General features: G+C 39.9%; 2 protein-coding genes across 4 annotated transcripts; one reads left to right on the top strand and one right to left on the bottom strand.

Annotated features, from left to right (window-relative positions):
* Positions 1-921: 921 nt before the first annotated feature.
* Positions 922-11,098, bottom strand: slc30a4 (solute carrier family 30 member 4). The gene is made up of 8 exons (XM_061245377.1): positions 10,533-11,098; positions 6,887-7,441; positions 6,519-6,665; positions 5,804-5,957; positions 4,809-5,142; positions 3,602-3,707; positions 3,036-3,170; positions 922-2,649 (listed from the first exon to the last, which is right to left on the bottom strand). Exons 2-8 carry the CDS (start codon positions 7,275-7,277, stop codon positions 2,492-2,494), a joined length of 1,425 nt encoding a protein of 474 aa, XP_061101361.1. The 5' UTR covers positions 7,278-7,441; positions 10,533-11,098; the 3' UTR covers positions 922-2,491.
* On the top strand, positions 11,080-13,972 carry bloc1s6 (biogenesis of lysosomal organelles complex-1, subunit 6, pallidin). Of its 3 annotated transcripts, none has more exons than XM_061245379.1 (6): positions 11,080-11,158; positions 11,557-11,651; positions 11,864-12,008; positions 12,114-12,201; positions 12,305-12,391; positions 12,844-13,972. In XM_061245379.1, exons 2-6 carry the CDS (start codon positions 11,573-11,575, stop codon positions 12,961-12,963), a joined length of 519 nt encoding a protein of 172 aa, XP_061101363.1. In that variant the 5' UTR covers positions 11,080-11,158; positions 11,557-11,572; the 3' UTR covers positions 12,964-13,972. The 3 variants fall into 3 exon arrangements, with proteins under 3 accessions (XP_061101363.1, XP_061101362.1, XP_061101364.1); XM_061245378.1 differs by having other exon boundaries at positions 11,116-11,158; positions 11,532-11,651; XM_061245380.1 differs by lacking the exon at positions 11,080-11,158 and adding an exon at positions 11,178-11,453.

The raw sequence follows: 13,972 nt of genomic DNA, 5'->3' as shown, positions 1-13,972 counted from the left end.
ACACGTGTTATTACCAGGGCAGATCCTTTAGAGCTTTGTAATGGGGTGAATCTTGTGGAAATTGCTTCATTAATAGTCATTCATATTCAGCAGTGATTGTGTCATTTATATTTTCTTGTCATTTCTAGCATATTTTCATTTTCCTTTACTGCTTAAAACAAGGCTTTAAAAGGCATTTGTCTTTCTTGGCAGAGATATATAAGCATACAGTAACTGACTGATAAGTGGTTTATTCATTACATAATATTAATGGCATTTGGCAGACGCGCTTATCCAGAGTGACCTACAAAAAAGTGCAAAGTGCATATCCATAACCAGGGATAAGTATGGTGAAAGACCCTAGAGGGAAGTATAATTTCAACTGCTACCTGCACAACAAAGTTAAGGACCAGGGGCTATTTGATCATCGGATTTTTTAATTTTAAATCGTAATACCGCAACACACAAATGTATGAACAAACCACTTACCTAGCCAAAAACTGCTTACCTAACCAAACAAAACATCCTAATACACAAGTAAATATCACAGGTAAAGACAACAATTAAGGTTTACAGGGAGGTAGGGAGAGACAGGGAGATGTGGAGCTCTTCAGTCTGCACAAGAGATGGCAAGAGATTCTGCTGTTCTGATTTCCACAGGGAGTTTGTTCCACCACCATGGAGCCAGAACAGACAGTAATCGTGAGCGGGAGGTGGAAGTTCGGAGAGGGGGAGGCTAGGGGGCCTGTGGTGGCCGAACGAAGAGGTTTGGCAGGCGTGTAGGGTCTGATGATTTTTTGGAGATAAGCTGGGGTTGACGAAATGGCTGGTACACAGCCATTTCAGAGGAAATAGGATTTTAATTTCCAAATCTTCAATATAACACCCTCAAAAACATTCCTATATTACTGAACCATATGAATCTGAAACGTACTTCACCAATTAGATGTTCCAAATATTTATTTCAGAATGTTACAACATTTTTGTCATTCACATTTCAGAGACAAAATCCCAGTTGTGAAATCCATTATTAGTATAATGGTAGTGTCATAAATATTGCCTATCAAATAAGCTTGGTAGGAGTGTCTCACACACAAGCGTCACCAAATTAAAGGGACAGTAACACTGCAGAAACAGATTTGGCAATGACATGCATGTCATTCAAGTTGGAGGAATGTGCAAATCACTGAATTATTTCAAGTCCTGACTGACGGACAAATCACAAAACAATCACCACCAACAACTGACAATGGAAACACTGATTTGATTTTCATTACATTAACACCTCATTTTTGTTTCTCAACCCAAGAAATAATCAACCATCCAATACCCTGCTTGGCAAATGTGCACACCAGTTCAAATGAAATGTTTGAAAAGAATAATACTTCTGCATTTAATATTGTGTTCCTTGGGAGGTAGCACATGGACTGCCACATAAGGGGTTACAGAAACCTTTTCAGTTAAAACCACCAGCATTGTTGCATACAAACCTGCCAAGTCATTCAAAGGGAGACAATTCTAAAGGTACAGTACTACAGAGGCCATCAGGCCTTACATTTCATGAGTGTGCACGAGCATACAAACAGAATATGACGTTGGTGAGATTGTCAGTGCAACAGATGAAAGTGCTGTTCCTTTTTAGCTTACCGTGTTAAAGTCATTCATGTTGTAAGCCACTTTAAAAGAACAACTTTAACCTGATAACAAATAGCGTGCAACTGAAGGTGTGGTTTGCATGACAATTATTTATATTTTAAATAAATTTTACACCATAAAAAGATAAAAAGGCTGAACCCACATAGCAGAGATGGTTTGAAATAAGAACAGATGCGCAAACCTCTGTCATTTCAGCACATTACGATGCTAGAATCTTTGAGCTGGCAGCTGATGAGCTCTGTTGGATAGATAGTGAGCACTCATTGTGGCTCTGCTATAAAACAGATATTGTAGCATTTATGTTGAGGGCTGTCAAAAACACCCATTACCAAATGGAATCAAATTTAAGGATAAAAACAAAAAAGATCAAAGTATGCAGATAGGGAAAGACAGTAAGACTGGACCTTTTAGTATGACCGGATGTATTAGTCCTAGTCTGCAGTAATTGAAAAGCAACAAAAAAAGTAAAACAAAAACAGATTGTTAACATAGGTTATACAGTACACGTCCAGGGTGTAGCAAAGATATTTATCAAAAAATAAAAATAAATGTTTTTTTTCTTTTTTTCTTTTTCCAAACAACAAAAAAAGGCTGTGTGTGCAGGTTAAAATACTAGCCGTGGGGCCATCTCCCAACAAATACTTTATTTAACACGTGTATTTGTCAAAGCAAACCAGTTTAATGTCCTTTGGTAATCTTCTCAGTAGAATTTTTTGTTGTCATTGCATATGATATTTATCCGGCTTAGTACCAGCGTGTTAAGAAGACAACTTGGTCTACACATCAGCGTTGGTTAATGCACCAGCTGCGCTGCTGAGAAGGAAGAGATGGCTGCTCTTGAGAGGAAGGCTTGTTTTCAGGCGGTGGAGTGAAGTGCGCAGTTTCTGCATATGTTGGGGGACCTCTGTGTGTAGCACTGCATCTGGACGGTGCACTTGTAGATCCCATGTGTGTCCTGCAGCAGGTGCCGAGCCCTGGCTTGAACTTCCTCCCATCGACTGCCACTGGATGGTTCTGCGCACACACACACACACACACACACACACACACACACACACACAATGATTTTTAATAGGAAGCAAGATGAGGAACATAGCAGGATATTCCAGCTCAACACACAAAACAATAGTGAATCTCTCCATTGATATCCTAACAGGAAGCCAACAACTGAATATGGACTTGATCTTTAAAACTCTTCTGCTCAGCTCATGAATTAGTCATGAATAAATCATTACTGCTGGTCTGAACTGAATGCTTTCTGGTCATTTGATGGAGGTTCAGACCATCACTCTTTAGGCCTCGCAGAAGGCGGTGTCTTGGCGGTGACCAGATTTAATCTTCTGACCACGCGTAAGATAGAAACTGAAAACCGTCAACACAAAAAAAAGAAACACACTCACCAAGCTGTAAGTGCACCAGAGCAGCAGTCTTGTCCGTTGTCAAAGCCCACACATTCAGTTCCTCAACAGCATTCACGTCTTCCAGTTTCAACAGGTCTTCTCTGATTGTGGTCAGATCCAAGTGCCGTGGAACCCCTGGTTAGAGAAAATTACCACTTTCAGTGCTTTTTAGCATTAAAAAAAGCACATCGGACTGTTCACTAAAAAAAGATCTGTTTTCTGGAAAGTCCAAGTATTAGTACATTACATTACATTAATGGCACTTAGCAGACGCTCTTATCCAGAGCGACGTACAGTTGATGAGACTAAGTAGGAGACAATCCTCCCCTGCAGCAATGCCTTGGGCTAAGGGCCTTGCTCAAGGGCCCAACGGCTGTGCGGATCTTATTGTGGCTACACCGGGATTAGAACCACCTTGCGGGTCCCAGTCATGCACCTTAACCACTACGCTACAGGCCGCCCCACAGACATTCATGTCTTACATGTTGTTATGTTTGGTTTCTTACTTACAGCACAATTATGAATACAAAGGAAGGAACACCATTCACACTAGGAGAACAACATACCTTCAAGGAAAATGATTCCCGTGTCCCTTACGATTCTCACGGTTGTGAAAAGCACCAGGATGGAGAAGATATATGTGCATATAGGGTCGGCTATCTTGTATTCGGGCTGTGAAAGCAAAGTTTTATATGCAATTACTTCTCGGAGCAGCTTACCCTCGATCTAAACCAAGAGCACAAAGGAAATTGAAACTAGAACAGTAAAGCTGTAAAGAAACTTGATAGCGTCCCCACCCTGGGTATGGTAATGAGGATTGAATCAAACACCGTCTTTGAATCAACAATGAATGCAGGAATTAAGTCAATTCTTTTTCACAAAACAATAATGCGAGTAAACTGCCTAAGTACTTAAAATGCACCAATTATGAGCCTTGTTACTCACTTGTAATTAATGCTCTCTAAAAGAAATGAAAGAAATTAGTTGCAAATATTTGTAATACTAGATTTCATACATGCTGCTAGTATTTCAGTACACCATGTACAGAATGCCAGTATATCTGAACTAATGATAGCAGTCATGAAAATCAGCATCACGTTCAGAAAGCTGCTAACCTGTAATCAAAATGGGCCGCAAATTATAAATGAGTGTCCTGCACATGCCTACGTCCATTGTTCTTAATTGTCGTTAAACAAGCTAGCTAATTTACTTGTAGATAGACAAGCTAGTCTTGTTGTTGCCCTGAAGCATGGCTCTACATTTTTTTAGAGTGATGAAATCTGACATTCTGATGTGGGAGCTTTACTGCTGCTGAAATCCATGAGAGGATCATGCAAGATGGAAGGCTCCCCAGTGAGCAAAAACCAGAATACAGATGTCTAGGGGGTGGAAATCTTGGATTGAGAGATGTTTTGACAAACAGACCAATTTAGCTCTGGTTTCACCTGGATATAGCCTGGGTCCTAGTCAGCAAGAAACCTTTCACTCATCAACCAAATACCAGGTTTTCACCTGAACCAACATATCTAGCCAGGTGAAAAACCCAGCTATATTTGATTGAAAAGTGAAAGGTTTCTCGCTGACAAGGCTGTACGCAGGCTAAATCCAGGTGAAACCCAGGATAAATTAGTCTATGTCAAATGTCATAGTATGTCATAGTTTATGTCAAAACGTCTCTCAGTCCATATTTGCTCCCCTCCAGACTATTCCTGCTTTTGCTCACTGGGTCAGTGCAGCAAAGGTTAATAGGACACACAGCCACAGTTAATATACCTTGAAGCGGACGATGTAAGCTGCTATGAGCACCCCAACGCTCTGCACAAGATCTCCCAGAGCATGGATGAAGGCAGCTCGGACCGCCAAGCTTCCTTGTGCTTCCTTGTTCTGGTCACTGTGACCTTCCGGAGGAGCGCCGTGACCATGGCCGTGGGAGTGGGAGTGGGAGTGGGAGTGGGACTGGGAGTGGGAGTGGGAGTGGGAGTGGGAGTGGGAGTGGGACTGGGACTGGGACTGGGACTGGGACTGGGACTGGGAATGACCGTGCGAGTGGGAATGACCGTGCGAGTGGGAGTGTAGGTGTCCTGACTGGTTCAGAAGGAAGCCCATTCTGCACATAAAGAAGAAGAAAAAATGTATATATATATACATATATACATACACACAAAAACCAAAAAGAAAAAAAGAAAACAGCCGGTAACACCATTTTACTGACCGGCTACTGGAGTAATTAATAGGCAACTACTTTGATTCAGTGGTAAGTACTATGAAACAAAGTCAGTAAGTACCATAATGTAAGTGCTAGGTAAATATATTTTACAGCCTGTTTAATCGTAATTACACTCCGAAATCAAAATAGTTACCTATACCAAACCAAAAGTTATCTTACCAAAAGTACTGGATAATTAACAGGCTCTAAATTAAAGCATTACCAAACATCCATTTTCTAAACTCTGTCATTCTTAAACAATAAATAATATTTTCCAGTAGTCTTAACAATAGGTCAGTTGAGTTCACAGTCTTGGCACAATAGCAACACTGGAAAGAATGCGACTTAGAACTTGAAAACGCTTACCATGTAACCTTTGACAGTTAAGCAAGGTGAATTACGAATTATATACGCATTATATTATAATATAACATTCCACTTTAGACTTTCACTACATAAGCCGTCACCAAATATGATTATGTTCGGTGGATACTCTCAATTGGAGAATGAAACAAAGACTTTGGAACTCACTTTCCTTAAACTGCATACAAATGAGACTCACATTAGGTTTACTGCGACGCCAACTGCAGCGGTTATAAGCATGACATCGCCATTAATGTCAAAATCCAGGTGAACGGTTCTCTGAACGGCCTCATTCAAGAGCACTCCAGTCAGTATGTAAATCAGAAGGACACTGATGGCAGCTGAAATCACCTCTGGGAATAGACACAGGGAAGAGATCAGACAAAACGAGCCCAAGAGCCGATCGTTTATTCATACTTACTGACCTTCCTGCTATTGAGGCTACAACCTGTTAATGAAAGATTGCCATCTAAACATGAGAAACTGCTCCATGAAGGTTTTCTGGCTCAAGAACGGATCCACACACTAATTCAGCCACACATTCATTTAAAAGTAAAGCGTATCCAGAACTGTCAAAAAACCTACAAGTATCATTTTTAATGGCCATCAAAATCCTACCGAGCCATGCTTTTTTCCCTTCTTAACTTTTACCTGTAATTGATCCAGTACGTTTTTTTGGAATGTTTTTTTTTTTCTTTCTTCCAAAAGTTTCAAGTAAAATGCATTGCTTTCATTTACCAGTGGTGGTCACATATTTTGTGACCTTACTCATCAAAGGGTTAAATGTGGCACCGAATTGCTGGAATGTTTCATAAAAGAGGGAAGTTTCTGTAGAAAACCCCTTTAGTCACTTTCAACAGAACCATTACTGCATAACGTCAGAAAGGGAGAATGAAAGGGGCAATACAACCTACCGAGACGATGCAATCCAAAGGTGAATCTTTTTGTCGGAGGTTTTGAAGACAGCCACAGCGCAAGCAAGGACACAATAATACCGATGAGATCCGTTAGCATGTGAAGCGCATCAGTCATAATCGCTAGGCTATTAGCGACATAACCACCTTGAGGCGAATTGTTAAAAATTAGTTCACATCATTGAGATACAAGACACATTACATATTCTGTATCAAAATATAGTACATGTGCTAAGCAGAAACTGTATGGCCGCAGTTAATGGGTGTAGGCTATGTGAAGTTACGGTAGGCTAAGTGTTGCGCTTATTGCGGCTTATTGTGTAGCTTCCCACAATCTTACATATGATAATATCAATACAAACTCTTACCAACAAGTTCTCCTATCATAAAAAGAAAATACAAAACAGCAGCCCAACCGAGCCTTTTCATCACTTTGATTCGTTTTGTGTGTTCCTTTTTCTTCTTGCATCGCTCACAGCTGTCCACGTTTACCCTGGGGCTACCGAGACTGGAAGAGGAGCCCAACAGCGAGTCGTCATCATCTACAACTGCGGTAGCAGGTGCTCCATTTGCTTGAGCACCTCCTGAATAATCGTCCATTTCTCCAGACACCACAACTTTCAGCCGGTTAAATTTGGGGACATCATCCTCAGGCAGTTCTTCAGAGAAATCAAATGCCGCCGTATCACTCAGATCCCAGTCCTCTGGCTCCTTCTTGAAGAAAGACTTCATCGTCTTCAAAATATTTGTACCCGACATTGTTAACGTTAGCCCGCTATCAATAGTGATCAAATTATGTTTGCTTGTGTCCAAACAGTTGATAGCCCGAGTCCTACGATGGCTGGTCGGTGTTAAAACGATACATAGCCTATCTAAAACACTCCTCTCCGGTTAGCTGCTGAGAGTCGACTTCTTGGAACCATCTACAAAAAAAAAAAAAAACAAGGAAAAAAAACTAAAATAATTCAATGCATGAGACCTAATTGCACAGTTCTGCTATTAATACCTATGCGCAAGACAATTTCGTAATTGGTTAACTGTTACTGCAACTGCTATACTATTGTAGGATTCAACCAAGGTACTGATATGCAAACAGTAGCCTAATTTAGTCACGGTGTGAATGTTAGGCTACTGTCCCACGGACAGAGGTGATAAAATGAACTGGAATTGGTGGGAGGGGCGACAATAAGCGTGCCGTGCTCAAAAGCTCATAGACATAGATAGTGTCGAGCTTTGGTGTCGAGGGCAAAAATGTATAGCCTACTGACTGTCAATTTAAAGGTACAATATGTAATTTCGGACTTATAACGGCCAAGAGAGGAATTTCAGCAACAAAGACCCCCAAACCACAACACTGTTTATCCCACCCCTTCTCTGTGAACCTCGATGCTGTTAACGCGCTGATATTGAACAATGAATTCTGAAGTCGACAGCACTTCATCACGCAACAAGACAATGACTCAAAACATACTGCTAGAGCAAGAAAGTGGAAAATCCATGACTGGCCGAGACAATCTGAATCCAATTGCATTTTACATGCTGAAGAGGAGACCAAAGGCAAAAGGACTGAAAGAGTGATGTCTATGAGTCACAGACTTCAAGCAGTAATTGCACACAAAGGATATGCAACTAAATATTAAAAATGATAACTTTATTCTAGATTGTTAAATTGTCCAATTTCTTTAATTCCCAAAAATGGGGGCGGGGGCCGGTTTGCTCAATTACTTTCATAATTCAGAACCAAACCTCACTTGGGCTTGACCTCCATATTTCACCCTGGTATTTTAGGGATTCCCCCTTGAAGTAAGGGAAGGGAGCCTCAGGAAGACAGCATACAATTTGGAATCGAACCAAGCCAGGTGTGAAGACAGTCAATCAGTAGCCCTAATTACATGGGAGAAAAGAAAACCAAGGCTGGATTTGGATTTGAGGGCCAGAGTTGATGATCCTGCTCTAGGCTCAAAAAAACAGGAATTGGATAGCAAGGTACAATGGATATCCCACAAAACAATGAAACATTCTCCCTTTTCTCAGGCTCCAATTGTATTTTTATTTATTTTAAATTCCATTATATTAGAATCACTTAGTAGGCCAACATGCTGTTATTCAGAGCAACTTCTGAAAGAAGAGCATTAATGTTAGGAAGACACAGAAGGCCCATATAATATAATAATCGTATGTGTAAAGTTATTTGAACAAACTAACCATTAATATTGTAAGCCAAAGTAAACACCACTATATAGCTAACCTATGTTTACACAGTGATACCCATAACATCATCCCAAAAGGAAATCCAGAAAGAAAGAAGACTGCAAAAGAGGGTCAGCAAAGCCATGGTGCTGTCTAAAAGGGTGGGTCTTCAGTCTACGTAGGAAGATGTGTAGGGTTTCTGCAGTCCTGACTGCAGTGTGAACCTCATTCCCCCATAGGCAACTATAGTTCATAACAGACAGATATAACACAAAATATAACAGAGAGGTGCCTTCAGTTGCCCGATAGGCTAGCCTAGCACCAAGGTTTTGAATTTCAAGCAAGCCAATACAGGTAGGCAGTGGAGGGAGATGAGAAGATGGGTTACAAGGCTGAGCCTAGGGAGGTTGTAAATCGAAGCTAGATCTACTACTGGATCTACTACTGTATTGTATGTCTGCTCTACACTGTGTGTATCCCTTATATTTTAATGTATTTTTTTTCCTTCTCAAATTCTTGTAACTTGGTAATGGTGTGCTGTCTTGGCCAGGTCTCCTGGAAAATAGATTACAATTCTCAAGGAGGTGTCCTGGTTGAATAAAGGTCAAATAAATGTTTCCACATGAATGGAATGGAATGAGCCAGAGTTAGCAAATTAGCTATTTACTACTTAGCACTACTTCTGGCTCAGACACCTGAGTTACAGGTAGTGTTTAATCACTTATTTTGTACAAACTGAAGCTATTTCAGGCTGGCTAGTATCAACCCCTACTCAGGAGTTCTCAGTTATGAGAATGGTCTGTGCCTACCACGCATAATGAGGATCTTTCCTTGGTTTTGTTGGGCATTAAGAGAGAGTTTGGAATTCTGGCAAAATCATTGAACGATATAGAGATAATTTTCTATTTGCACAAAGACTGAATCAAACAGAAACATTTTTAAGTAATCTTTTTGAGACAGACCCAATAATGTAGCCTACAACCTGCACAGCCGCAAAGAGAAGTCCATTGTTAGGGTTCGCAAACTAGAACATCCCCCATATTCTCCTAAAATGGAGTTATCGATCATGTACAAAATAACAAGGGGAGGGAGATCTATTATGCAACTATCTCTGTGGACCAGAAACCAAGCCAGTCACCGAGGACACAGTCTTGAAATGTGTCCTGTAAGGTTCAGATTGTGCTGGATTGAATTGCTATTTTATTAAGAGTATTACGGTTTTATGCAGGCACACATATAGGTCCTGTCACAGCCCGTTGCTGACTGAGCGGTCACAACTGAAAAATTGGCTATGCAACAGTTGTGGTCCATCACGTGAGATCCATAGGGCATGTCATCTTCGTTTAACATATGTGTGAGGTTATAGGAAGTTCTATTTTAAGTTGCTCTCTTGTTATATTAAGTAAAATCGCTAGTTGAAACGTGAATCCAAATGGAAAATAAGACCCCATAATCATGACCGGTCGACTATAATATGTATACAAGTAGTTCAGCCATCCCCCGCGCACCTAGCTCGTTATAGTTACATCATCGCGTCTCTTTCGTGATAGCCCCTCTTGTCCGATAAGAAACAATTAGCCTAACGTCTACACGGAGATAGACAAGAGTTGACCACTTACTTGTTGTTAAACGTTTGCTTGTAAAGGATTGTCCAAAATGACTATAAGCTACTGGATGTTTGTACAACCGAGTATGCAAAAAATATACTAGCTACCAGTATATTTTATAAATATACTAGCTAGCAAGCAACAATAACAGTAACCGAAATACATCCATGTGGAGATAAATCATTGACTTATAGGGGAAATACCCTGATGAACTCACCGTGCCGTTGAGTGGAGTCACGTTCTGTTTATTCTGCTTATTGTGGCCAAACCATGTAGCTATCAGTGTCAGGAAGCGAAAGCGGCGAGAAGACTCGATGACGTCCCGAATTTTATGAACAATGTAACAAGTGACAACTAGCGCTAGCTAGCTATAGTCCCAAGGATGCGAATTTGATTACAAGCAGCACGGATGGGGTTGCTAGTTAACGTTAGCTTGCTGAAACTATACCACAGTGCATACATACTGTGGTCTTTAATAAAGCAAACCGTAAACCTACCTCCCTACATCTCGCTAGCTAGTTAGCTATTAACTTCAGTATTAACTATTTGACAAGCAGGCGCATTTCGCAACAAGCCATTCTATTAGTTGCAGTTATACCACCACAAACACTGATCCAGAATGACCTCAGCCTGGTGACAGCCGTTCTGTGAGAAGAGATACAACTAATCCAGTTTCTTTTTTTGCCCCGTTTTGATAGTTCTGTGGTCATACAGCAAGTTTATACAAGCTAGCGTGGTAGTTTGGTTGCCTCCACATTGAGTCACATGAGTCGAATTAAAAGTCACATGAGTTGTTTTCATTGTGCACTTCCGGAATAGCGAGACGGATTTGAATGGTTGATGGTATGCTATACGATTTTCCGTCTGATCACTTCGCTGATGTTCAAGATCTAATAGTTAAAGGGTGACGGATAACTAGCAATTCTTTTTTGAGTGGTATTTGTATTGGCGATTTAGCTGCTTCAGTAAGGCCGTGTGGCCTATAATGTTAGCAAGGTACCTAGGTTGTTAGCAGTGGTCTGCGGACATGGCTGGAGCTGGCTAATAACATAGGCTACCTATTGTGTTTTGGAGATGATCTGAGTTGGATAATGTGACTACCTGCATGCATGCAAGATGGCAGACAGACTCCACAATGGTGCCTGAGGCAACTCCCATATCCGCTCTTCTTTAGATAAAATTGTTTACCGAATTGTTTCTGTTTTAACCTCTGAAGGAACCATCTTTGTTGGTCTATGTAGATTGAGAGAATATCCAATGGATCAAGAGGGGAAGGTGGAGGAGGAGCAGCCCTCAGCATCGCACAGTAACCCAGCACTGAGCAGCGACCACAAAGGTGTCTTTGGAAGTTTTATTTATCATTGACTAGTCAGCCCATCTGGCATCACATTAGAACAAAGATAAAGAAGGCCGACTTAGGGCCAGTGGGTATGCCTTTTCAAATGTTGGCATGTTTATCAAGCAACTACTAATATAATTTGTGATTTTTTTCATTTTAAATTGTGCTTGTTTTTGTTAGCGACTTACCACCAAATTTTGTTTCTACAGACTCCAGTTCATTGTGTGCAGAATTAAGCCCTCTGGAGGACATAATATTTGTGGATAAGCAAGCTGTTGAGAAGCTAACCAATGGACTCATTTCTCATTACTTACCTGACCTACAGAATTCAAAGCGGGCCCTTCAGGAATTAACGTACGCATCTCCAATCTCTCATATATGGTTGAGATTTATCTGTTTTATTATTGTTAATTCGACACTTATTTGTACTCATGCTTGTTGGTTTGTAACCCCCACCAGACAAAATCAGGGGATATTGCTTGATACACTGGACCAAGAAATAACAAAATTCAGAGAGTGCAATTCACTGCTTGACATGCATTCACTGGTGAGTGTACCATCATTTTATGGTTGTCAAATTCAAGTGTTTCATGTTACATTTTACATTTACATTAATTGTTTTTATTTATAAACTTAACCTTTTTTTTCAGTTTACAGAGGCAAAGATCTATCATAATAAATTAGTAAGCATACGTAAAGAAATGATGATGCTTCATGAGAAAACAACAAAATTAAAGGTTTGTGATTTTTCATTGTAACTGTATTATTTCTCACACACCACCCATACAATGATCCAATACAACGATTAACTCCACATGATTGCTTTTAATTTAAATGGAGAGATTACAATAGTAAGAGGGGTGGCCTGTAGCCTTGTGGTTAAGGTACGTGACTGGGACCTGGAAGGTTGGTGGCTCAAGAGAGGCCCTTAATTTTAAATTGCTCCAGGGGGGATTGTCCCCTGCTTAGTCTAACCAACTGTAAGTCACTTTGGGTAAAAAAAGTATCTGCTAAATAACAAATAATTAATTTAAAAAATGTAATTAACACAGTCAAATAGTAGCACATTGTAAATGCTTGCAAAAATGTTTTGTAAGTTAAACACTTTTTGCGCATTAGTACATTTTGAGAGTATTGACTGATGAAATATACCTGGGGGTTTTAATATTAGGACACTTTTTATTCACAGAAAAGAGCTTTGAAGCTTCAGCAGCAGAGACAGAAAGAAGCTCTGGAAAAAGAACAACAGCGTGAGAAGGAGCTTGAAAGAGAGAGGCAACTCACTGCAAAACCTGCCAAAAGGACATAGGTCCACCTGGTGTATAACAACTGTGGACTACTACCATTGGCTTTAATTGTATGTGTCCCAGGAAGTTGCCAGAACTCTGCCTCATGACAAACTAGTGGTGTATTCCACAGGTAGCATTGTAGGCAGAATAGGGCCACTACTGCATATGAGGTTCTGGATCTCATATACAGGCCTGCAAACATGTAATACAATTTTAGGAATTTAAATATTTATTGTGGGGACTTCATTTCCTTGTTTAGTGGCTGAAGTCTTGATACCCCAATGGAAGCTACACTCTATATATCTTTAAAAATTCAACAATAGCTTCAACTGGTATTATTTTGTATTTGGATCTAATTAACATTTAATATTAACATTCAGCTATTGCAAGTATAGTGCCATGGAAGTCAGGGTCTAGCATTTCTTGCAGTGCTAGTTATGAAGTACATTTGTATATTGGAATTTAGTATATGATTTTTCAATTTGGTTCACTTGTGTTCTCTTAATTTGAAATATCGGTTACAGGGTTCAAACCTTGTAGATTCCAGTCATGTAATTTCTAATGATTAAAAACATTTGTGTTTAACATGTAGCCATATTTACTTAACAAAAGGTACAGCCAATGCTTAATCATGAGATACTTTACAATGGAAAATAATTGGAACAGTGAATTGTGAGGCTTTGATCTATATGGTAACAGGGTGACCCATTTGCAGATGCACAATGTAAAAATTCACATTTTGTCAAATCAAATCAGATTTGAGATATTATGTCTGAATTTAAGCCAAATTTAATTGTGTTGAACATTTCTTGGCTTTTACCTGTCTGAACTCTAAGGTATGATATACTAATAGTATACTCTAATATGATGTGGAAACAAACAATATTTACTGGGGGAAAAGTTAGTAAATATTTGAAAATGAACCCACATTTCGTTGAATATGCCAAGTATATGGATTTGACATTTATCCATATATTGATCTTTTCAGATCCTACACAATAAATGGTTGCAATACCCTGATGAACTTAA

This window comes from Conger conger, chromosome 6, assembly GCF_963514075.1.
Source record: "Conger conger chromosome 6, fConCon1.1, whole genome shotgun sequence".
In the NCBI taxonomy this organism is placed as follows: domain Eukaryota; kingdom Metazoa; phylum Chordata; class Actinopteri; order Anguilliformes; family Congridae; genus Conger; species Conger conger.
Note: the sequence above shows the minus strand (reverse complement) of the source record. Positions and strands in the feature narration are given on the sequence as shown.

Excerpts from the sequence above, each read along its gene's own strand:
- slc30a4 (XM_061245377.1), bottom strand. The coding sequence starts at position 7,277 with ATGTCGGGTACAAATATTTTGAAGACGATGAAGTCTTTCTTCAAGAAG. Across the intron at positions 6,666-6,886 it reads TATGATAGGAGAACTTGTTG|GTGGTTATGTCGCTAATAGC; the intron begins GTAAGAGTTTGT and ends ATTCGCCTCAAG. Across the intron at positions 3,171-3,601 it reads GGGAATCATTTTCCTTGAAG|GGGTTCCACGGCACTTGGAT; the intron begins GTATGTTGTTCT and ends TTCTCTAACCAG.
- bloc1s6 (XM_061245378.1), top strand. Across the intron at positions 12,009-12,113 it reads CGGGCCCTTCAGGAATTAAC|ACAAAATCAGGGGATATTGC; the intron begins GTACGCATCTCC and ends AACCCCCACCAG. Across the intron at positions 12,202-12,304 it reads TGCTTGACATGCATTCACTG|TTTACAGAGGCAAAGATCTA; the intron begins GTGAGTGTACCA and ends CTTTTTTTTCAG.